Here is a 24,412-nt window from a genome sequence, read left to right on the forward strand (position 1 = left end):
ACACAGGGGAATGAACGGAGGGGGCAGCTCTTGGCCATGGCTCCCTGCTGCCTCATTCGTCACTTCCTAGTACTCACCGGCCATCAGCCAGCCACCCCTGACAAAGGTTAGACTGGTCCTTGTGGGAATTCAGATTTATTGAGCATCTATTGTGTACCAGGCACTGAACAAAAAATAATGACAATGTTTAAGAAAGTATTTATTGAGCGCTTCCTATGGTTCTGGATGACAAGTATCTGTGTGCTGAGTCCCACAACCTTGCACAACCTACTTCAGGGACAAGAGAGGTGGCTGTTAGGTGCCTCATTTTCCCATTCTTTCTCTCCTTCTCCATCCATCTGTAAACTGAGGATCTCTCAAGCCTCTGGGAGCTAACGGAACTCTGGCTCTCAGCTTTAAAAACCCTGGCCCCTTCTAGCCACGGGCGAAAGAGTTCCTAGCCAGGTGACTGTGAAGAGACACTCTGTCCAACTTGACAGCCCCAGAAAGGTCACCAGCAAAGGTCACCATACCCAACAGAGATCAACTTTAGCCTGTGCCAAAATCCTCGCTTCCAGATATATGTGTGGGTTAACAATGAGTGTCTATGGTTATATTCAACATGGCTCACCGTTACTGAGCTAACATACTCTGGGCACAGTCTGTCCCTTCTCCTAGTAAGAGACAAAAGACTTAGCTTCCATGAGCAGGTACCTCCTGTGGGGTCTGACTATCAGACTTCATCTAAACTGGCCATGGAGAGAGGCTTGTGGAAGACCCTAGGGTCCATCCCCAGCACAGCAAAAATAAGTCAAACCCACGAATCAGCAGGGCCATGACCGGTGGCTGAGCAGAACCAGGAAGGAGAGATGCTTTCAGGCAGCCCAGGGTGAGTCCCCAAAGGGGGCAAGAGGGAGGCTATGCAGGTGTCTGTGGGGACTGTCTTTCTAAAGTTTGCCCACAGTTGAAGAACCACACAGAACACTGTAGAGGTTTGCAGAAGGAATGACCTTGGGTGGCGATGACCTCTGTGATCCCAGTGCTCGGGAGGTAGGGCAGGGAAACCGGGTGTTCGGGGGCATCACTGGCTACATGGAGAGTTGGAGCCTTTCAAACTGAAGCGGGGTATCGGACTTTGTTGTCCTGTGGCCTTTGCTGATGTTATTAGAATTTGATCTGGAAGCTGTTGGGGTCCTTAGAAGCCCTAAGGTCCCTGGATTTTAAGCTTGAGGACTCCCTGATGAGGCTCCACCCCCCCAAGACAGGGTTTCCCTGTGTAGCTCTGGCTGTCCTGGAACTTGCTCTGTGGACCATGGTGGCCTTGAATGCAGAGGTCTGCCTGTCTCTGCCTCCCAAATCCTAGGTGTGCACCACTACTGCCACCTGGGCAAGGCTCCATTTTTAGTCAAATTTGAGACCTTGAGTAAGTTTCCCCCAGCACTGAGGTCTAGGGACTTCAATGAAAGTACCAAAATTCAAAGTCCCAAACATGATGGGGACCCAGTAGGGAAATGCAAAATTTTTGGTCTCTTTCGAACGCCCATTTTCCATACAAACCCCAGCTTGTTCAGTGGTCATTCCTTCCAATAAGTCTTCCCTCACCCCTCATAAGCTTTGAAAGATAGGGCTAAAGAACCCTAGAAGATTCTGAGCCACCCTCATAGGAACCCAGCTCTTTTGCAATAGGACCTACTCAGAGCCACCTGTTCCCAAGGGTTGATGTGACTGTATCATGGATGACAAGGAAATGAATTTCCTCTGGATACTCAGATGGGTATATGGGCCTCCAGACGGTGTCAAAGAAGCAACAGGAAAGGATGGTGCACACTTTTAATCCCAGCACTGGGAGACAGAGGCAAGTGGATCTCTATGAGTTCCAGGCCAACCAGGGCTACATAGTAAGACCCTGTTTAAAAACAAAACAAAGACACTGTGTTCAGCAGATCCAAGGAAGACTGTTTCAAAATTCAGGCATTTAAGGAAGTGGGGTGGGAGGAAGGGCTAAAACACTAGCCAAATGCCTAAGTCTTTGATATGATCCTTCTAGAAAAATGCTCCAGGCTTAGAACAATGCTTGGGCAAAGTAGATGCTCAATAAATATATACATCAGAGGAGTAACTAGGAGATAATGAAGATACAGCCCTGCACACTCCCAAACCCCAGTCTCATAAATTCTGCCTCTTATGCAAATGCATGCTGTCCTCAGAGGGCAAATGGTATTCCACCTGGAAAAGTACTAAATAGAGAAAATACCCTAACTGAGATGGGAAGACAATGTCCTAGCATGGGGAATGAAGTAGACAGAAGTAACTGTGTGAGCCCAGTGTGGCGCTGTATGCTTGTAATCCCAGCACTCAGGAACCTGGAGCAGAAGGGCCTAGAGTTCAAGGCTAGCCTGGTCTACAAGAGCTAGTGTCAGGACAGGCTACAAAGCAACACAGAGAAACCCTGTCTAAAAAAAACAAAAGAAAAAAAAGAAAGAAAGAAAGAAAGAGAGAAAGAAAGAAGGAAAGAAAGAAACCAACGTGCTTTCAGTCTTCCCCATTTGGCAGATGAAGAAACTGAGGCCCAAGTAAATTAAATTTCTTTAAGGTATCACAGGATACAGGGTAGCTTTGAACCCAGGTTTGAACCCAGTTTTGCTTGCTTGCTTGCTTGCTTTTGATTACATGGCTACACATAGTGTTACTTCAACCTCAGAAAAAAACACCCTAATATACAGAATGATACAGTGGCTTGCCCAAGACCACACAGCAGGGCTTGAACTCTTGCTTCGGAAACTTTCCAACTGTTCTCCTCCCCAGCCCACCTGACTGCCCCTGCCTTGGCTCACCTGCGCTCTTGCCCGAAGAGGCGCTCCACCTCTGCCCGGCCAGGGCTGCGGGTACGGCCCTCGTTGCTGCCCTGTGCCTGGGGCTCTGGACCCCTCTGGGCCAGCCTCCTGGGTGGGGGCAGGTCAGCCAGCATGGTGTACTCCTCCCTTTCCAGGTTGTGTCTGGTTTCCCCTGGGGGTGCTGAGCCCCGAGAACCTGAGCTACCTGGGGGAGGGGAGGGGGCCAGGAGACCTAAATCACTGGGTGGGTGACGGGGAGGAGAGGAGGCTCTGGGTGCATCCCGATAACCGATGCATACTTGGGGGGGCAGCAGTGGGGAACCATGCAGAGAGTCAATAGAAGGGGCAAGGCTCTCCATACTGGTCCCAGGAGGATCCTGGAAAAAGAGGGAAGGCTCAGGGGCCTGGCGTGGTGGGGAGGAAAAGGAGGGGGCATCTCTGTGTCCAATACATACAGGAGTGGGGATGTGGGGAGGTTCATGCAGAGAGTCTGTGGAAGGGACCAGACTCTCTGTGCTGGCCCTGGGGAGATCCTGGAAGAAGGAGGGCTCTGGGAACTGGCGTGGTGGGGAAGAGGCCCGGGGGGCATCACGGTACCCAATGCACACTGGTGGGGGAAATTGTGGGGGATCATGCTGAGGGGACTCGTTCTCAGCATCTGACATTTCTGGGAGGAAGGGGAAGGGATCAAACTGGGCATGACGAGGTGGTGAAGTGGCCCAGGGGGCATCACGGTGCCCAATACACACTGCAGGTGGCATGTAGGGGGGTTCGTGGTGGGGCGATTCGCTCTCAGAGGAGCGGGGATCTGGAAAAAAGGGGAAAGGGTCATACTGAAAATAGCGAGGGGGCGAAGAGGCGCGAGGTGCATCCCTGTGCCCAATGCACACAGCACACAGTGGCTGGAAGGGCTCTGAAGCGGTCTGGGGAGCCCCTCGTGCTGGGTGCAGAGGTGATGAAGTCCGAGAGGCACTAGGATGGCCTGGATTATGAGAGGAGGTGGCTAGGGATGGGGAATAGTGTTGGGGAGGGTCGTGGTGGGCTAGTCTGGTAGGCGCTGTAGTCTGAGGCCTGTCCACCTGGGTTGGTCGGAGAGAAATGGATGCCCAAGGCACCTGATTTTGTTTGGTGCGAGGTGGAGATGAGGTTCGAGGACCCCCACTCTGGGTTGGCCGAAGGGGAAAGGAGGCCCAAGGGATATCTTTGTTGGTACGGTGGGGAGAAGGGTTCCTGGAGCTATTGCCCTGAGTGGCACGGCGGGGAGATGATGGTCCTGGGTTGTCTTTTTGGGTACAGGCACTTCGGAGATGCTCCCATCTACTGCAGGAGGCTGTAGTCTTGTCTCCTTGGGTAGAAGGGGTCCTGGGGGTGTTCTGTGGTATGCAGGAAGTCCTGGGGTTGTCCCGCTGGGTGGTTCTGTTGGGAGAGGAGGTTCTGGGATTGTCCCTCTGGGCACAGGGAGTCCTGGGGTTGTCCCGCTGGGTCCTGGGGTTGTCCCGCTGGGTGGTTCTATTGGGAGAGGAGGTTCTGGAGTTGTCCCTCTGGGCATAGGGAGTCCTGGGGTTGTCCCGCTGGGTGGTTCTGTTGGGAGAGGAGGTTCTGGGATTGTCCCTCTGGGCACAGGGAGTCCTGGGGCTGTCCCGCTGGGTCCTGGGGTTGTCCCGCTGGGTGATTCTGTTGGGAGAGGAGGTTCTGGAGTTGTCCCTCTGGGCACAGGGAGTCCTGGGGTTGTCCCGTTGGGTGGTTCTGTTGGGAGAGGAGGTTCTGGAGTTGTCCCTCTGGGCACAGGGAGTCCTGGGGTTGTCCCGCTGGGTCCTGGGGTTGTCCCGCTGGGTCCTGGGGTTGTCCCGTTGGGTGGTTCTGTTGGGGGAAGAGCTTCTGGGATTGTCCCTCTGGACACAGGGAGTCCTGGGGTTGTCCTGCTGGGTGGTTCTGTTGACAGAGGAGGCTTGGGCACAAGGAGATGATGCGATGTGGGGGCCACCTTTGGGTGTAGAGGTCTTGAGGCTCTCTGAAGTGGCTCTGAGGGGAGAGGAAAGTGGAGCGCTGCTTTGTTGGGTGGACATGGTTCTATGAATGTCCCTTTGGGACACTCTTGAAGGAGAGGACGTTCTGGGGCTATTCCGCTGTGTGACTAAGCTCCTGGGGGTGTCTCTTTGGGTGTTACGGGGTAGAGAGGGAGCTTGGGAGGTTTCTGGTGCAGAAGCATCCTGGAAGACATCCCTTTGAGCAGAAGCAGCCTGGGTGGTAGTCCGAGGCCCACTCAGTGGTGTCCCAGAAGAAGCATGGGTTTGTTCTGCGCGACGTCGCTCCAAGGAGAAGTAGCCGCTTTCTGCCCGCAGCTTCACCCAGTGCTGACCAGCACTCTGTCCCCCACTGCCGGAATCTAGGGAGAAATGGGGAAGTTTAAGGTGAGGAGAGGGATCCAAGAAGGACAGAAAAATCAAGGCATCCCCCAGCCTGATTCTAATAGGTATCAGTGTCTGGTCTAAGAGACACACCTTTGCCATTCAGGCTGAGACCAAGCTTAGACACCGGTCTGCTGCCAGGCCAGGGATTCACAATAACTCATGGAAAGGTACCAGGGCAAGAAGGTCATGGATATGTCAAAGGAGACCAAAACTGTGGAGAGCAACGACCCCAGAGAGGGAGAGGGAGAGGGAGACCAGGAGTACTTGTCTGATGACCTCGACTCCTTGCTTCTACTTCCCAGATGGGATGCCCACAAATCATCCCAACTTCTAAGGAACCCCTTTTGTGGGTGCCACAGCACAGGACCCGTGCCTATACATACACTTGCTACCCCTCCTACCCCAGAGGCTCATCCCAGACTCTGGAAATGTGCACAGCTAAGGCCGCCCTTGATGAATGGGCACCTGTGTGTCTGCACAGAGCAGATTGGGTATCTGACTGAGCTATCGACTGTGACAGTTAATATTGTCAACAGGATGTACTCGCCCAGGGGACAAACCCCTGGGCATGTCTGTGAGAGAGTTTCATGATTGGGTTAATTGAAGAAATTGAAGAAACATGGGGAGCATCATCCAATGTGCTTGTGTCCCAGAGTGGATAAGAAGGAGAAAACAAGCGAGGGTCAGTGAGAGGGCTCAGCCGGTAAATGTGCTGTGGCGAGGCCTGATATTGCGAGTTCCACCCCAGGACCCACGTGGTGGGGAGAACTGACTCCAGGAGGCTGTCTCCTGATCCTCACGCAAGCTCCTCGGCACATGCGCACACGCATGTATGTAAACTCATACCCATGCACGAATAAATGAGTGAATCTTTGTTTGTTTGTTTTTGTTTTGTTTTTCGAGATAGGGTTTCTCTGTAGCTTTAGAGACTGTCCTGTCTTGTAGACCAGGCTGGCCTCGAACTCACAGAGATCCACCTGCCTCTGCCTCCCGAGTGCTGGGATTAATCCAACAATAAATTTTTTAAAAAGAGAGGACACACGGGGGCAGGAGAGCCTGCACTGGGTGCCAGCATTCATCTAGGCCAGTGGTTCTCAACCTGTGGGTCGTGACCCCTGGAAGGTTGAATGACCCTTTCACAGGGGTCACCTAAGGTTATAGGAAAACACAGATATTTACACTATGATTCATAACAATAGCAGAATTATAGTTAGGAAGTAGCAACAAAAATAATGTCATGGTTGGGGAGTCACTGCATGAGGAAGGTTGAGAACCACTGCACTAGAGGCCTCCTGACTGCAGATCCACGGTGACCAGTCATCATACTCCTGCCACCATGCCTCCCCTGCCATGCTGGATTGTAGCCTTGTCTTTCTGTCCTTAAATTTCTTTTGCCAGGTATAAAGTAACTAACACTTTAGGCACCTCAAGGGCTTCAGGGGTTCTGGCCTCAGGGGTGAATGTGCTGCCCTCAAGAGTGACCATGTCACAGCTCCTGGCTGCTATAAACTGGGGGTCAACCACCACCCTTTTCAGTCCCTTAACCATCAACTGTGTGTGCTCCTGTCCCTCCTCTTGAAGTAGCAAGCTAAGAGTGCCTTCACGAGGACACACCTCCTTTCACATACCTCCCCTCTTTCCAATCTTGCTACACTGGTAGCTGGTGTCCCTGAAGTCTGAACTCTCAACACTGGAGTGTCCCTGAGGCCCCCTAAGATGTCCTCTAAATCCACTTGCTTCTGTCATCTCCAGTCCACAGCCCCAAACCCAAGGTCACTGTCATTTTTGCTCAGATAATCCCAGTAGCTCTCCCCCAAAGCATGAATGCCCTTTTCCAAGAGTCATCGTCCCCCCAACAAAGCACGGTGAGTAAGTCTGCCCTGCTCACAACCCTTGAGGGGCAGACAGGTAAGGAACGGCCAGGAACCTGTCATAGGAGGAAGGACCAGAGGAGACCAGGTGACTAAATGCCGTGGGAGATCCGGCATTAAGTCCCAGGACAGAAAAGGATTTGGGACTGGTGGTGACCGTAACCTTAGCACTAGCCTTGAGAGATGGAGGGTGCAGGGGGTGCGAGAGGATTGCTGCCAGGTTGAGGCTGCCTGGGGCTCCAGAGTTTGAAGCCGGCCAGGGCTGCATAACAAGATCTTGTAACAAACAAACCCAAAGGGACCATAGAAGGAAAAGCGGTGGATCTGATTAGCCTGCAGTTTACAGTTGTCTTAATGTTCTTTGAGTAAGGGCCTAGGGTTTCACTGCTAGGGAAGTGCTGAGACACATCCCAGCCCCCACCCATGGTATTTATTTATTTATTATTTATTTATTTATTTATTTATTTATTTATTTATTTATTATTTATTATTTATTTATTTTTGAGACAGGGTTTCTCTGCATAGTAGCCCTGGCTGTCTTAGAACTCACTCTGTAGACCAGGCTGGCCTCGAACTCAGAGTGTTGGGATAATGTTTCTTATCTCCAGCCTCTGCATACAATTGTTCATGAAGCTAACATCCAGGGACCTGGGCAAAGAGTACAATAGTCACTATAGCTACCATCTTGGCAAATCTAAGATTATTTCAAAACGAAAAGAAAGAAAATACCCTCTAGGGGCTTCCTGCTGGATTTGGAATGAGACCCAGGCTGTGCAGGGGTTGTCTCCTCTCTCCATCCCACCCTCGCTCACCTCTCAGGGTCCAGCACCCACTCTTTGAGGTCCTCCAACACAACACAGGATCCTCACCTTCCAGGGCCATTGCTCTTGCTGCTACCTCTGTCTGGAGTGGACAGGGTCCCTCTAGTGCGTCTGTTTCCTGGCCAAGGGCTGCCTTCCATGGACCTTCCTTTTGCCTATCCCCTTGATTAACTGCTCTTCCCCTAGCAGTGCTGTGTGACAGGGTCTTCGATCCCATAGTGCCTCTGGAACTTGCAGAGGTGAGCAGCACACAGTAGGTTTGCAGCTCGCACAGTAGGTGAGCAGCACACAATAGGTTTGCAGCTCACACAGTAGGTGAGCAGCACACAGTAGGTTTGCAGCTTGCACAGTAGGTGTGCGGCACACAGTAGGTTTGCAGCTCACACAGTAGGTTTGCAGCTCGCACAGTAGGTGAGCAGCACACAGGTTTGTAGCTCGCACAGTCGGTGAGTGGCACACAGTAGGTTTGCAGCACACAGTAGGTTTGCAATTCACACAATTCTCCCCCCTCTGGTTTTGTTTCTCCCTCGCCTGCAGTGGGCCTAGTCTTTGTGCCATATACTGGCTTAGCTGTCTCCTGCCACCCCACCCATCAAGATGCCCCAGGAGCCTGTCTCACAGGATGAGGCCTCCATGCAAGGCAGGTACACAGCTGTGCTTGGGCAACCTGTGTCCTAAGTTCCCTCTCCTCCAGTGAGCAGTGCCAACCAGGATGCGCCTAGCAGAGGCTCGGTCCCTGACTGCAATGCTGCAAGTGGCCACCAGGTGGACAGCGGCCACCGAGTCTGGCTAAGTAGGTCACAGGGAGGACACCACCCACTGCCTAGGGACTTTCAAGAGCCAGGAAGCAAAGCCTGGCTGTGTGGGGCCTGTCTGTAATCCCAGCACGGAGGAGGCGGAGACAAGAGGGTCAGGAATTCCAGAGCAGCTGCAGCTACAGAATCCAAAGCTCATTTGAACCAGGATCACAGGCATGTACCCCCAACACCCAACTGGAGCATTTTAGCGTCAGGATTTGAAAGGGAAGGGATGAGGTGCTGTGTGCTATCCTGTCCCCAAGCATCACTGAGTGGCCTCTTGGCTGCTGCAGCATCTGCAAAGCTCCCCAGCCTCAGAGAGCCTTTTCCCTGCAGGTCAAGTGTGGTCTGAGGAACACTGTGAGCATCCTTGATCATCCTGTTGGCAGGGAACCTCTTGTCCTGGGATTCAGCATCAGCATTAGCCAGTGACAACTCCGGGCTGAACTGGGAATTACTAGGTGGCTCACCTGACTTCTCATCCTGCTGCCTCACTCTGCTCCAATGCATTCTGATTTTGCACCCAGAACCATCCCAAGCCATAGGTTTGATAATGTCACTCCTCACCCGCTGCCCTAACTGTGATTAGAGAAAAGAATTCCAACTCCTTGGCAAGACTGAGGAGGCCCAGCACAGCCTACCCATGTGTGCACTCCATCCACATTTAAACTGCAGCTGCTAATGGGCCACATAGCCCTGACTCCTTGCCCTGCTTTCCTATGCCAGCCCTGTACCCATCTGTGGTGGCACACATCTTTAATCCTAGCTCAAGAGGCAAAGGCAGGTGGATCTCTGTGAGTTCAAGGCCAGCTTGGTCTATAGAGTGAGTTCCAGGACAGTCTGGGCTACACACTCAAAAAGCAAAAACAAACCAAAACAAAAGATCTCTTCTCTTCCCCCATGCCTGTGTCTGCTCCTCCTCTGTCCTGGACCACTAGAGCTAGTCCCTGTCTGCCTGCTTTGCTAGATACTGAGCTTTCTAGGGCAAGGGTCCATGGTAACTCAACCTGAGACCCCTAGCATCTTCACCCAAACGTCACATCTGCGTATTGATGAGACTCCTGCAAGGACCATGGAAAGCCAGGACTGCCATCAGGGGAGGAGGAGGGGCTTCTGGCATTCTAGCTCCAACTCCTGACCACACTGAAGTGAGATACCTGGTCAGAATTGGGTACCCACCATACTGAACTCACATCCCAGCAAGATGCTGGCCAAACTCTCCAACCTCCATGGACTTGGCATAACAGTAGCGCCCCCCCCCCATCTCTCTCTGTCTCTCTCTTTTTCTCTTTCCCAGAACAGCACTCTGACTTCCTCTGGGGACCCTCCCCTCCTCCTAGCTCAGGCTATGGGGTTTGCATAGGAGACCAAACTTGGTGATGAAGATGACCCCCAGTGACCCCTGTGAGAACTGTCCTGAGACTGTAGTCACAGGAAAGATGTGCCCTTCTTCTGTGGGACACAAGCTGGCCCCTCTGGTGATCAGCATGCTGTTTCTAGAGAAGTGTCTGACTAAGAATGGGACCACGCCAGGCAGTGGTGACACACGCCTTTAATCCTAGCACTGGAGAGGCAGAGGCAGAGGTGAAGCTCTGTGAGTTCAAGGCCAGCCTGGTCTACAGAGGGAGTTCCAGGACAGCCAGGGTTACACAGAGAAACACTGACTCAAAACACAACAAACAAACAAACAAACAAGAATGGAGCCACTTCAGCAGAAGTTCAGAATGGAGAGGAGATTTGGGCACTGTCTGAACACCTGGGCCCAGCCACACCTGAAGTCCCTGTCCATTCTATTTATGCAGGCGCTCCACTTGTGTTCAGCCCGCTTCAGTCTCTTATTAGAGGTCCTAATCTTTCAACTGAGGGAAAGCATCCTTAAGCTAGGCAGCGCGGCACATGAAATAAGAACTTCTATTATTGAGATTTGGACCCTTAGGGCTGGAGAGATGACTCAGTGATTTGAGCACTGGCTGCTCATCCAGAGGACCTGGGTTCAATTCCCATCACCCACATGGCAGCTCACAACTGTCTGTAACTCCAGTTCCAGGGTATCTGACACTCTCACATAGATATACATTCAGCCAAAACACCAATGAACATAAAATACAAATAAATAAATTAAAAAAGAGAGAGATCCTGCCCCGCAAAGGAAGCCGAGCCAGTGAGATGGCTGTGTGGGGGCCCCAGGTCATCACCACCCTAGAAGTACTCACCTTCCTTTCTCTGGCCCACTGTGTCCCCTCTGGCAGGGGACTTGGTGACCCTTCGAGCACTGTCAGCTTTCAACCCCTCCTGAGGCCTCCTCGGAATCATCACGTTGAGTCTGTACGCGTTGGAGACCACCCCTGGCCTCTCAACAGTGTCCCAATCCTGCTGGGGGAGGAAAGAGCTTGCTGGGGAGGAGAAGAGGGCCCTAGGCCTGCATCCCAGTGCGAAGGGTAGAAAAACGGTTTCTTAAGGACACCTGCTGCCTGAGTGGGGCTCTCAGAGAACCCTCTGTCAGCTTTGAGAAAGAGGTACAGCCATTGAAACCAAAATCTGGGTCAAAGTCACAAAACTGGAAGAAATGGGTTCAAATCCTAGGTCCACTGCTTCCCGGCTGTGTGGTCTCAAGTGAGTGACTTCCCTGCTCTTGGCCTCAGCCCCTAGCAGGGGCACAGTGGTCTCTAGCATAGGGTGGTGGAGAGCCTTGCTTGAACTCAGACCCACTGAGACCTTTGTACGGCACACACACACACGTGTGAACAGGCAAGGTTGTTTATGCGGAGCCCATTTTTGTCGTTTCCTTTGGGGGAGGGGTAGGATCTAATGGGACAGGTCTGAAAGCATGAAGGCAAAGGGGCAGCCTCTTGGCTCCTCTCTCCTGCCAGCTCCAAGCCTGTTCCCTTCCCTCTCTCTGCCTTTGGACCTCAACATCAGAACCGGCTATGGGCTCATTCTCAGAAGCATGTGGCCAGGGCAGAGCTGGGTCAACCTCACACTTGCTCTAGACACCATGCCTAATTCCCAGTCCTGAGACCTGAGACCTGAGCCAGCTGGTGAGTCATCCCAAGTCCCCATTGAACTGGAAAGCCTCCCTCCACCTGCCCACACTGCCACCGCCCAGCAGGAGCCCCACCCTCCCATCAGGGAAGGCAATGGCCAAGCCAGGCCCAGAGTTCTCTGTGAGAAGGAAGCTCAGCCCTCCTCTGGAGTTTAGAGCTCTTATCTCCAGGACTGAGGACACTGACTGATTCTGTTCTTGCTCCCAGATCCTGGCCCTCAGCTCACCACAGAGGAAGAATTACTGGTCTCATGAGGGGTACTGCTGTCCTGGCTGGAGCTGGTGTCAGAGTTGGCACCCTCGTTGTCACGGCTACTACAGGCCAGGCCCTCCAGATAGGGTAATGCCTCAGGGTCCTGGTGCCTGTTCCTTGGGGCAGTTGTAGGGCCCTCGGCAGGGAGAGCTGCTGTTGGGGACCAGCCCCTGGGAGAAGAGAGAGACCAATTATTTTCCCCTAAGAGGTAACAGAGTCAGGGACTAAGTCCTGCCTCCCCTGTACATGTGGGTCTACTCAAACCGTGCAGGGGTCTGCAGCTACGGATCAAGAAGCCAGTGCCAAGGGCATTTGGTCCGGGCTCTCTATGGGTCACCTAGAGCTGTAGCTGCCTCTCAAGGGAGAGGGTTCCACCACATAGATGAAGAAACCCAGGCTCTGAGAGGGTCATGAGCCTGGCCAAGGCCGCAGCCCTGGGAAACGGCTTCAGTGAGGAGGTGTGGGTTCACTGAGCCGGGCTGGCAGATGAAGGCTGTTTAGCAGTGTGAGGGGAAGTGAGTTCCAAGGGCAGGAGCTATAGAAGAGTGTGCTTTACAGACGCAATCCCTGCGGCCCCCACTCCAGAGGCTTACAGCTCACGGCATTCCCAGAGTGGCCTACCACAGGCCTATAAACCAGCAAGATGTGACGACACTAGAAAAGGGATCTCTAGCTAAGGAACTGCAGAACATTCTGCACATGTCCCAACCTCCACGCCTAAAGCCTAAACCATGCAGGTTAGCAAATCGAATACTCTGTCCAGTTCTGCAGGAAAAAGTCCTCGTAATTTGTCCTAGACTGTCTGAAATGCATTGGCTGTCAGAGCCCCCTTTTCTTTGTTCTTTTTTGCTTAAATGCCCACCTGAGGGGAACACAAGCCCTCAAACAAGGGCTTGGCCCAGCCTCTCTTTTTCAAATGTATTTCTGCAGTATTGGAAATCAAACCCAGGATCTTAGGCATGCTGCCTGCCACAGAGCTACTCTCTCAGCCCTTGTTCTGCAGACGGGAAAAGTGAGACAGAAAAAGATGGCCTAGCAGGCCCAAGGTCCCACAGCCCATCACAGCAGACGGGAAACTGGGACCCAGCTCTCTGGACCCTCAAGCCGGGGCCTCCTAAGGTCTCATGACCCAGGCAGGGAACTTTGGGTCTGTTCAGGCCTGGACTGGAGGGAATCTCAAGGCCCAGGGATCCAGTCAAGCAGGGGTAACAGCAGGTGCCCTGGCTGAGAGGCCCATTCAATCTTTTGGGGGACTGGGGGACAGACTCTAGCTATGTAACCCATCGAGTTTTGAGCTCCAAATCCTCTTGTCGTCACTTTCCGGGTGCTGGTATTACATCCATCTGCCACCACACTCAGCGCATTCAATCCCTTAAAAACGTACACAGGAACCAGAAGTAGTACATAACTGTCCCCTACCCCATGGAATTATGGGATGGTCAGGGCTACCAGGACAGACACCCAGGGTCAGGATCAGAGACTCAGGTAAAACAAGGACAGATCAATGTGAGCTTTCCAGGGTTTCCCAAGGACTCCTGAAATACATCCACTGTCAGAGCCCTCTGTGCCCACTTTGTGGGCTGACCACGTGACCCATGCCAGCTGTTGTAGGTGGACACTGCCACCATGAAGAGTTGCATGTAGGGAAGGTATGGGCATTCTTACCCAAGGGAGCCAGTCCCTGGAGTCTGGGGCTTTACCCACCTCTGAGGGCCCTGCCTGAGGTCAAGGCCTTCCACAGAGTGGCCAGCACAGGTGGTGGTGCCGAGTGGGTCCTGAGGGGCCGGCGGGCAGCAGGGCAGGTCGCAGTAAGGTGCCTCGGCACTGGAAGGACTGTGAGGCTCCTGGGCCCGCATTGGAGAGAGGAGACAGCTCAGGCCCACGTGGGACTCCCCCTCCCCCTCCCCCAGACAGCCCCTCCCAGCTCAGACTGGTGGGTGTCTCCAGAAGTCATCTCCTGGGAATCTCCCTGCTCAAGGAGACCAGCCATTCCATCAGCTGGAGTGCCCTGGGGACTCTGGTCAAAGGCAGCAGGGTGCCTGGAGGGCACATGCACACGTGTACACGCATGGGTCTAGGGACAGGTACATGTGCGCATGCATAAACACCTGTGGTTTGGGGCACCCATGTGTAAATAATTGTTGAGGGATATGTGCCCAATTGCATGTGTATAGGCCTGTCAGCTACACCAATGCATATATGTGTGCAAGATCATGCAAACACAAATGTACATGTGCACTCCCGAGAATGGGAACTGCACCGAAGGCCCCAGAGCACCCTTGCATCCAGAAAGCAAGAGGGAAGGAGAGGCTTGGCCTGGTCTGAAATGGAAGAAGGGGTCTGAAGGTGGAGGGACGAGGATGATCGTCTAGCAAGATCTAGAAGAAACAAAGGGCCTGTTCCACTACACGAGCGGCCCCAAAGTAGAGGGTCACAGCTCCAAACTAGAGGTGTGCCCTTGGCACTGGCACAGCAAGGCCACCCCTGTAAAGACTGATATTGGGCTCACCCAGAAGGAACGGCTGCTTCCCTCAAAGAAGGCCCCCCCTATTCCCTCCACCTCCCAGAATGGCAGGGCCCTCCCCTGGTGGTGGGAGACAGGGCCATGGCACCTTGTGCCCCGCCTCCTCTCGGGTTACCTGGGCAGCGGGCTCCGGCAGTGGCAGCTGGCGGCTGTCAGCACCCTCGTTACCGGGGGGCTCCGGCTAAGGCCCCCACACTGCTGCCCTCCCAGGCCCTGACTCTGGGCCGTGGTGGCTGCAGTACTCCAGGCTGCAGAAACCTTAGAGGGGCCAGCCTCGGGAGCAGGGCCCTCATTACTGTTTCATAAGCCGGGGCCCAGCCAAGAACAATGCAGGACATAAAACCGGAGGAACCCGATCCTGGCGGCTCACCTGAGAGCAGGTCTGGTGGGAGTCTCCCTGGGGACCCTGGAGCCCGGCGCCTGGGACAGTGGCTGTAGCCCTGGCAGCGCCCTGGGTGGGCAGACTTGCTCTGGAATTCAAGAAAGCCACTATGAGTAAGGCCAGGCTGTGTCAAGGAAGACCTAGGGGTCTGCAGCCACATCCAGGCCAAAAAGGGCGAATCAGGCATTCAGTTTCACACCTGCCCAATAGCCAGATTCTGATCAAAGCCAGGCAGCCGGAGGTGTCAGATCCACTGCCGGGCTTGGCGCCGTGGCTACCCAGGGGACAGCATGGCATGAAGGAGGGAGCCGACTCTCAACCCAATCCCGGCACTTCCAAAGGTCCCACCCAGCATGAACCCCAGGCTGACATGGCACCCGGTTCTTGCTTTCACCCTTAGCCCCATCCCCTCCCCTTGTTCACATGACTGCGTCCGGTGGCCAGTCTCCAGCTTTGATTTCCTGCCTAGTCAGTGTCGTAGTCTCTGCCTACAACAGACCTGACTGAGTCCCACCCCAGCTGGATAACCTCACTCTGTGGCTTCCTCGCTCTGAGGCTAACTATCTGAAAAGGAGGTGTGTGACCAAGACCTTGGCTAGGTGACTTGGCCTCAATTGCCTAACCTATCAAACGGTCGTGAGAACCACAGCCGCCCCCTAGGGGACATGAGTAGAATTACATGACATGACATAAGGTCAAAAAAAAAAAACCAAGAGAACATTAAGTAGAATCTTATAAATGCTAAATTAGTAGAATAATATTAAATATAATTAAGAATAAATAAATTAGCCAGAACTGGTGATGTACACTTGCAATGGCAGCACGAAGATGGGAGAATTGTGAGTTCAAGGTCAGCCTGGGCTACAGGAGAGACTCTGTCTGAAGAGAGTGGGGGAGTGCTGACAATAACAAATAAATTATGAAGATCTGTGTGGCCCTAGCATAAATCAAGGCCCTCCCACCCAAACTATCCTCCCCCCTCAAAACCTGGCCATAGCCTGCTCAATACCACATGACTTCAAGGGCTCAACTTCCACCAGCCTCCCAGCCTGTGGACTCAGGTGTGTCTGGAGTCCAGGGGGTTCAGAAGCTGGGAATGCCAAGAAACTAATCATTTCCACTTTGTAACCAGAGTCATTTTTACATATTCTAGAACAGCTGAAGCCATGAGCCGGGAAGCCTCGGCCATCTCCTGTGGCAGATGTGGCGGGGACCTAGCTAGGGGCGGCACTGCCCCACTCGGACCGGTGAGGCTTTTAAATATAGACCTCTTTGTGCTCCTTGTGTCTGGATTGAAAGGTAGAAGCAAATGGGGCCAAGATTCCAGAGTCCTTTGGGGCAAGGTGGGGCACTGGCTGCATTTGGTTCCTTGGAGATGCGCTGTAATAATGACCTGGAGAGATAGGGGGCAGTATAGACAGAGCGAGCTGGGGACAGCAGCACTCGGGGGCAGATGCCGGCTCCCTGGGAAGCGGTAGAGATTCTCCATCCTCAGAGCGTCACGGATGGGGTCCAGGGGGGCAGCCAGAAAGGTCCGGAAGAGGTAACTTGATAAGGGTCAGATTAAAACCTGACTTGTTAGCAGAGCTGAGGTGGCACACGCCTTGATCCCAACACTCGGGAGGCAGAGGCAGATCTCTGAGTTCGAGGTCAGCCTGGTCTGTAGAATGAGTTCCAGAATAGCCTGGGCTCCACAGAGAAACCATGTCTCAAACAAACAAACACACAAATAAAACCCAACAACAACAACAAAATCCCACTAAAAAACAAAACCTTGACTTGCTTTATGTAACGTTGGGAACGGAAGTCATGGACTCAATCGTTCATGTTAGGAAAAGTGTCCTACTTCTGTGTGCGTGCGTGCGTGCGTGCGTGTTAGGTACACATGAACATATGTGCATGTGGAGACTGGGAATTGACACTGCACAGGTGTCTTCCTCTATAATTTTTTACCTTTTATTTATTTATTGAAGCAAATCTCTGTAGCCCAGGCTGGACTTGATTTCTTCAAAAAGATCCACCTGCCTCTGCCTCCCAGGTTCTGGGATTTAAAGGTGTGCACCACCACAGCTCTACCTTTTAAAAATTATTATTATTATTATTATTTTTTTTGGTTTTTCGAGACAGGGTTTCCCTGTAGTTTCTAGAGCCTGTCCTGGAACTAGCTCTTGTAGACCAGGCTGGCCTCGAACTCAGAGATCCGCCTGCCTCTGCCTCCCGAGTGCTGGGATTAAAGGCGTGCGCCACCACCTCCCAGCCCTTAAAAATTATTTTATTTTTGTGTGTATGGTTGCTGTGTACATGTATGTCCGTGCACCACATACATGCGGTGTCCATAGAGTACTGAGATTAAAGGTGCTGACACCACTGCCCAGCTACACCCAGCTTTTTTTTTAAGATTTATTTGTTTATAAGCATACAGTGTTCCTCCTGCATGTACGCCTGCAGGCCAGAAGAGGGCACCAGATCTCATTACGGATGGCTGTGAGCCACCATGTGGTTGCTGGGTATTGAACTCGGGATCTGGGGAAGAGCAGCCACTGCTTTTTATGTAGGTGTTTGGAATAGAACTTAGGTCCTCATGCTTGCTGGTGGAATAGGAGTTAGTAAGAGTGGGGATGGAGAAGTGAAGCCCGTGGCTAACTCCTAAGGGATGAGGTTGCTCAGGGCACAGAGGACACAGTGGAGATGATCCAGAGCTGCAGCTCAGTGGCTGGACCACAGCAGGAACAGGGGCTTGGGGCTCTGGCAGCACGAAGTAGCCTGCATTCACAGAGCACTGCGGAGTGATAGAAGGCCCTAGATGGAGGCTGGAATAGGTTTGCCTTTGGCTGCTGCTGGCAAAGTTTTTTTTTTTTTTTTTAATTTTCAAAACAGGGCATCTCTGTAGCCCTGACTGTACTTGCTCTGTAGACCAGGCTAGCCTCAGACTCACAGAGATCCACCTGCCTCTGCTTCCTGAGTGTTGGGATTAAAGACGTGCGCCACTGCTGCCCGGCTTGGGGCTGGATCTCAGAGCATCACATTCTAGGCTACGTGCTCTTCATCGAGCCAACTCTTTGCCAGCACCAGCAACTGTCCAGCTCCCAGTCAGCCTTTAAAATACTTACAATGTTATACACATGGGTGTGTGCACCTGGGTGTATATATGTACACTGCCCTACGCAGGTGCCCATGGAGGCCAGAAGAGGGCATTAGATTCCCTGGGATGAGGTCCAGGTAGTTGAAAGCTGCCTGACATGAGGCTGGGGAACCAAACCTAAGCTGCAAGGGCAGCAAGTGCTCTTAACTGCTGACCCATTTCTCAGCACCTGCTTCTTCTTCTAGGTTTTTGTTTTTGATTTTCAAGACAGGGTTTCTCTGTGTAGCCCTGGCTGTCCTAGAATTTGTTCTGTAGACCAGGTTAGCCTCAAACTCATAGAGATGCGTTTGCCTGGCTTTGTCTCCTGAGTGCTGGGGATTAAAGGCTTGTGCCTGCCACCAACACCTGGCTCCCAGCTTCTTTTATTAAATGCGTGCGCGTGTGTGTGTATTGTGTGTGTCTGTATGTGTGTGTGCATGTATGTATCTAAGACAGAAGCAAATTGCAAGGGTCAGGTCTCACCTCTTACCACTTGGGCCCAGGGACTAAACTCAGACCATCAGAACTGGCAGCACCCCTTACTTACTGAGTTACTTTGCCAGCCACCAGTTTTTAATTTCAAGTAACGGGAGGCAGAGGTGGCCTGGAAGATGGAGTGAGCAGCCAGAGGGCTGGAGACATGCTCCCGTGTGGCCCTCCTTCCCAGGAGGTTAGGGGGATTCTTCACTGCTCAAGAGGGACACTGGAGTCAGACCCCATTTGCTTCAGTGGAGACCCCAGCTAACCTCAGTGATAACTGCTCAGCTCTGAAGTTACAGGAAGGTCACCGAGGAAGCCCTGGCACCCAAATTCAGGAAGGACACAAGTTTCTGTTCATGGGACATGGTAGTAAAAACTGACTCTGGGGGCTGGACAGTCCTTTGTCTTCATCCCAAGGCTACCATCATCTCTGGAGGGAGCAGTTCCACCCCTGTCCCCGCTCCCCTCTCTCCCCTCTCCCTCCCACACTTTGCCCAGCATCACAGCAACAGAGAGAATGAAGACAGGATCACCTTAGTCTAACTCTTGTTTAAATCACGACCAACTGAAATGTAATCTAAGGTCCTCAAAATGTCCACAAAACCAAAGCACACAGGCTGGAGAGATGGCTCAAAGATTAAGAGCCCTGAGTGCTCTTCCTGAGGACCTGAGTTCAATTCCCAGCAACCACATAGTGGCTCACAACCATCTGTAGTGAGATTGGATGCCCTCTTCTGTGAACAGATGCACACGTAGGTAGCGCACTCGTATACATAAAATAAATAAATATTAAAAGAAGTAAAACAAACAAACAAAGAAAGCCAGAGGGAGCCAGGTCCCAACTAGTTCTCCATCCCGTATCTGTGTGACTCTCCCTCTCAATAACCAGTCCTCAGCCCTCCAATGCGCTTCATCCTTTCTGCCTTAAACCCTTGTACACACCATACCGTTCCTTTCCCTTTCTTTTTCTCTCTAGCACCAGTGGCAAGCCTTCATCCTTCATCAAGCCGCTAAAAGTCCTCCCCATGGCCTAACAATCCCTGTTCCTTCAGAGCATGGCTCACAGCCATGATGAAACAGCCATTTCCATGGTTCCTTTCTTCCTGCCCATGGTTTTGACTAGACCACCAGTCCCCTGGAGCAGGGATGTGACAGCCTCATTTAACATCACCGCCTTAGAAACCAGTGCAACCCTGGCTCAGGTCAAGCAACTGTTCATTCCAAATGACTGCACAAGCTGACCCGAAATCTTGGCTGGGAAATGGTGGGACTGAGGCTGTATGTCAGATCTGACTGAGTCCACCATCCTTTGGTCCATGCTTCCATCTCCCCTTCAGCTGGGAGAAGATCATTTGCTTAGAGGCTCTGCTCTGGGAGGAAGGACTCAATCATTTGTGTAAGAGTTCAAAGTTACTGGAAGCAATCTACAGATTCAACGCAATGCCCAGCAAAATCCCAGCAAAGTTCTTCAAAGACCTCGAAAGAACGGTACTTAACTTCATATGGAAATGCAAAAAAAAAAAAAAAAACCCCAGGATAGCCAGAACAATCCTGTACAATAAAAGAACTTCTGAAGGCATCACAGTCCTTGACTTCAAACTCTACTACAGAGCTACAGTACTGAAAACAGCCTGGTATTGGCATAAGAACAGACAGGAGGACCAATGGAACCGAATAGAAGACCCAGATATCAATCCACACATCTTTGAACACCTGATCTACAAGATGACTCAGAAGTTAAGAGCACTGCCTGCTTTTCCAGGGGTCCTGAGTTCAATACCCAGCAATCACACGGTGGCTCACAACCATCTGTAATGGGGTCTGGTGCCCTCTTCTGGCCTGCAGGCATACACACAGACAGAATATTGTATACATAATAAATAAATAAATATGAAAAATATATACAAATACATAAATCTAAGACCTCTGGAAAGTGGACAAAGTGTAGGCAACATCCTCCTTCAGATGCAAGTTTGTGGCCCAACCCATCACTGACCCCACATTCCAAACTGCCCACTACAACGGAAAGCCAGCCTACCTGCTGTCATGCTCCATGAACCTTCTCAGGGTGGCAGCAGCTCAGACAGCGGTTCTTGGGAGATACGCTGGCTTTAAAATGTACACAGGGGACATTCATAGCCACTTCCTCCATAGCAGAGGAGTCACACCAGGCAGCTCCTGTGATCCAGTGGCTGGCTCTCTAGGTGGGACCTGGGAAGGATTTGGAGACAAGAACCTAATAACTGGTGGGCCACTATGTAGACCCTATGGCTCATTTGTCCAAGCCAGACAATGCTGTCTACCCATTTTCTGTTCGTGTATTTGTATTCATCGACAGTAACAACTAAGTTTTCTTTTTCTTTCTTTTCTTTCTTTTTTTTTTTTTTGTTTTCTTTTCAAAACAGGGTTTCTCTGTAGTCTTTGGAGCCTGTCCTGGAACTAGCTCTTGTAGACCAGGCTGGCTTCGAACTCACAGAGATCTTCCTGCCTCTGCCTCCTGAGTGTTGGGATTAAAGGCATATGCCACCACCACCCAGCTACAACTAAGTTTCCAAACAAACATACTGTCAAACATTTACATATATTTCTAATCCTTACTCTCTCTCTCTCTCTCTCTCTCTCTCTCCTCTCTCCTCTCTCCTCTCTCTCTCTCTCTCTCTCTCTCTCTCTCCATATATATATGGTTCAAGGTTCCAAGGATCCTGAATTACACTCAACTTGTGCTGCTCATGAAAATGCGAGTTTCCACAAGAAAAAAGAACAGTTTGACAAAGTCGGGCAGTGGTGGCACACACCACTTCAATCCCAGCACTCGAAAGGCAGAGGCAGTCGGATATCTGTGAGTTCAAAGCCAGCCTGATCTACAAATCAAGTTCTAGTACAGCCAAGGCTACACAGAGAAACTCTGTCTGGAAAAACAGATAAACAAAACCAAATCAATAATAAAGGCAAGTTTCCGGCCATATGTGGTGATATGCACCCCAATCCCAGCTACGCAGAACAGTGAGGCAGGAGGATCCTGTGAGCGCAAGTTTGGGGTCAATGTAGACAACATATACAGTCTCCATCTCTTGAAAAAACAAACAAACCCAAAGAGCTGCAACAAGGTGAGAATCTGCATCTGAACACCAGAACCCAAGTATGATGTTATTTACATGAGGGAGGTGCGGGGAGGGGGGTGTTCCTCGTGCTCACTGGCAAGCTGGTCTAGCTGAAACATTCAGCTCCAGGCTTGGTGAGATCCCATCTCCAAAAATTAGGTAGACAGTGACTGAAAAAGAAACCTAGCATTGCCCACCAGCCAGTGCTGGCAGGCATGTTTAATCCCAGCATTCAGAAGGCAGAGGCAGGTGGATCTCTGAGTTGGAGGCTACCCTGGTGTATAGAGTGAATTCCAGAACATCTAGGGCTACACAGAGAAACCCTGAATTGAAAAACAAAAAAAAAAAAAAAAAAAGGGCGGCTGGAGAGATGGCTCAGAGGTTAAGAGCACTGACTGATCTTCCAGAGGTCCTGAGTTCAATTCCCAGCAACCACATGGTGGCTCACAACCATCTGTGAGAGACCTGGTGCCCTCTTCTGGCCTGCGGTCATACATGCAGACCAAACACTTTATACATGATAAATAAACAAATCTCAAAAAAAATAGGAAAGGAAAGAAAAGAAATCCCAGCATTATTCTTTTCCCTCCACATGTCTCACACGCATATGCACACATACACAAACAGGTAGACACCTGCACACCCACCAAGTAAAGAAGCCAAGAACAACAAAACCCCCATAAGTCTGTTTTCTCTGCTGCTCCATCCAGTCAGAATCTCCAGCGCTGAGTCCCGGGGTACACCATAAAAGAGAATCCTTAACTCATCCCAAAGTCTCTAGCTTTGTAAACTGAGAGCTCCCCTCTTACTCAGCTAAAGTTAACACCAGTTTCAGAGGAGGCAATCAAGGCTCAGAGAGGTTCCCCGACACCCAAGTGGCCCTGGTCCAGCTGGAGGTCATGGTCTGTCTTCAAAGGCTCAGAGGTGACCGTGAGGGTGCCGGATCACACTGCCAAGTTCCCCAGGTCCCTGACTAACACAGAGTGATGTAAAGGGCTGGCAAGGTATTTTCAGACTTGAGGACAAATCTTAGACAAAAGTGAACAGCCACCTAAGGTCACAAAGCACATATGTGACTGAGCTTAGCCAAAAAGGAACCACTGGTATCTCCCCACACACACCTCCCCCCACCCCAGATCTGAAGATCAAACCCAAGTCCTGGCTGGTGTTAGACAACTACTCTACCGCTGAGCTACACCGCCATCCTAGCTGGAGCTCTTAAGCCAAGTCCAGTTCTCTCTGTTCTAGAGGCTACAGTGTCCACACCCAGGAAGTGACTCTGGGTCAGGAGATTGATACAGCCTGGAAGGGTATTGGAAGGGAAGGTATCCAGCATCCCCAAAAGCCCAAGTACCTCTGGGCACCATGGGGTCATGTCATACCTGACCTACTTGGTGACGACAGAGTTCCCGGGAGATCAAACCTTTGTTGCCAATTTCAGCTGAGTTGAGGAATTTTGGGTCCTCCCCTGGGGCTCCAGGTTCTTCCTTTGGAGAGTGGAAACCCCACAGGAAGATTCATGGGGCTTGGATTCCTCACTGGGCGACCATCTATTTGCCCGATTGTGTATTATGCTTGGATAGATATGCCCCACCAACCTGAGCTGTTCTCTCCCGGTCCTGCCACCAAATGGAGCATCGTCTTGGAAGGAGAACGAGGCCCCTTGTCCAGGGGTCTAGACAAGGACTCTTCATGTGCTCTTTGTGACTCCAGTGTCCTCCGCGAATCTTCCCTAAAATGCACATTAGATGGTAAGGATGTAACCTCAAAAAGCCTTCGCACATCTGCACACACCGCCCAGAGAATGGACCTTTAGTCCCCTCTTCCTGCAGCCGGTCCGGCAGCTCCTCAGGGTCCCTCATCCTCCCCCTTCGGCGCTGGCCCTCTAGGTTCCCCTAGCCGCGGGTTTCTGACCTGGTCTCGGGTTTCCACTTACCGGACGGTCGGTGGTGCTAGGGCCAGGGTCACAGCCTCTATTTCAACAATGAATCAAAACGCTGCCCGGGAGGTGCGTATAAGACCACACCCTTGCCGCGCTCCAATAGGCTCACCCTCAGAGCCTTATTTGCATGATCAGTGTGGGATTGGACACAGCGAGGACTGGGGGCAGGGCGGAGGAGGGCGGTGCCCAGGCGCCTTGGAGAGCGGGATGCACAGCACGTTTTGCCTGCGCTACCCGCAACCTCGTCCAGTCGGGTTCCCATGGGACCTGAGTGCTGATGCTGGCCCTGTGGCCTCTTGTCTCTTTCCCATTGGCTCGTTCTGGCTAAGGTCTTAAAAAAGGCATTAATGCATATGTGGAAAGAAGAAAGTCTGGCTAGCTGGGGGTGGTACCACAAACTAAACTTGTCACCTAACTCTTGAAAATCTTAAGCAGAAGGATGGATGCCCACAGTTCCATCGGCCTGGCTGCAAGAGTGAGACACTTCCAGAAAGCAAAACCAGAGGCTGATGACCTACATCTGAAAGTCCTACGATTGGGAGGTGGAGACAGTAGAGCAGTGATCTGGTCGTGAAGGCAAGAAGATCAGGAGGTGGGCCTGGCGGTGGTGGCGCACGCCTTCAATCCCAGCACTCAAGGCAGAGGCAGGCGGTTCTCTGTGAGTTAGCAGCCAGCCTGGTCTACAGAGCGAGTTCCAGGACAGGCTCCAAAGCTACAGAGAAACCCTGTCTTGAAAAAAGAAAAGAAGGAAAGAAAGGAGGGAAGGAGGGAAAAGAAAAGACCAGGAGTTCAAGGCCAGATTTGGCTACTGAATCAGTTGGAGGCTTGGTCTACATGAGACTCTGTCAAACAA

General features: G+C 51.8%; 1 protein-coding gene across 1 annotated transcript; it reads right to left on the reverse strand.

Moving 5' to 3' along the window:
- Positions 1-2,809: 2,809 nt before the first annotated feature.
- LOC119823639 (TRIO and F-actin-binding protein-like) lies at positions 2,810-23,479 on the reverse strand. Its single transcript, XM_042055727.1, has 10 exons — positions 23,412-23,479; positions 23,216-23,349; positions 21,497-21,637; positions 18,584-18,723; positions 18,052-18,179; positions 14,904-15,003; positions 13,714-13,853; positions 11,984-12,179; positions 10,927-11,083; positions 2,810-5,199 (listed from the first exon to the last, which is right to left on the reverse strand). Exons 1-10 carry the CDS (start codon positions 23,477-23,479, stop codon positions 2,810-2,812), a joined length of 3,594 nt encoding a protein of 1,197 aa, XP_041911661.1.
- Between the last annotated feature and the right edge of the window lie 933 nt (positions 23,480-24,412).

This window comes from Arvicola amphibius, chromosome 9 (genome assembly GCF_903992535.2).
Source record: "Arvicola amphibius chromosome 9, mArvAmp1.2, whole genome shotgun sequence".
NCBI lineage: Eukaryota > Metazoa > Chordata > Mammalia > Rodentia > Cricetidae > Arvicola > Arvicola amphibius.

Excerpts from the sequence above, each read along its gene's own strand:
- LOC119823639 (XM_042055727.1), bottom strand. The coding sequence starts at position 23,479 with ATGAGGGACCCTGAGGAGCTGCCGGACCGGCTGCAGGAAGAGGGGACT. Across the intron at positions 13,854-14,903 it reads CCCACCAGACCTGCTCTCAG|GAGCCTCACAGTCCTTCCAG; the intron begins GTGAGCCGCCAG and ends ATGCGGGCCCAG. Across the intron at positions 5,200-10,926 it reads AGTGGGCCAGAGAAAGGAAG|ATTCCGGCAGTGGGGGACAG; the intron begins GTGAGTACTTCT and ends ATTTCTCCCTAG.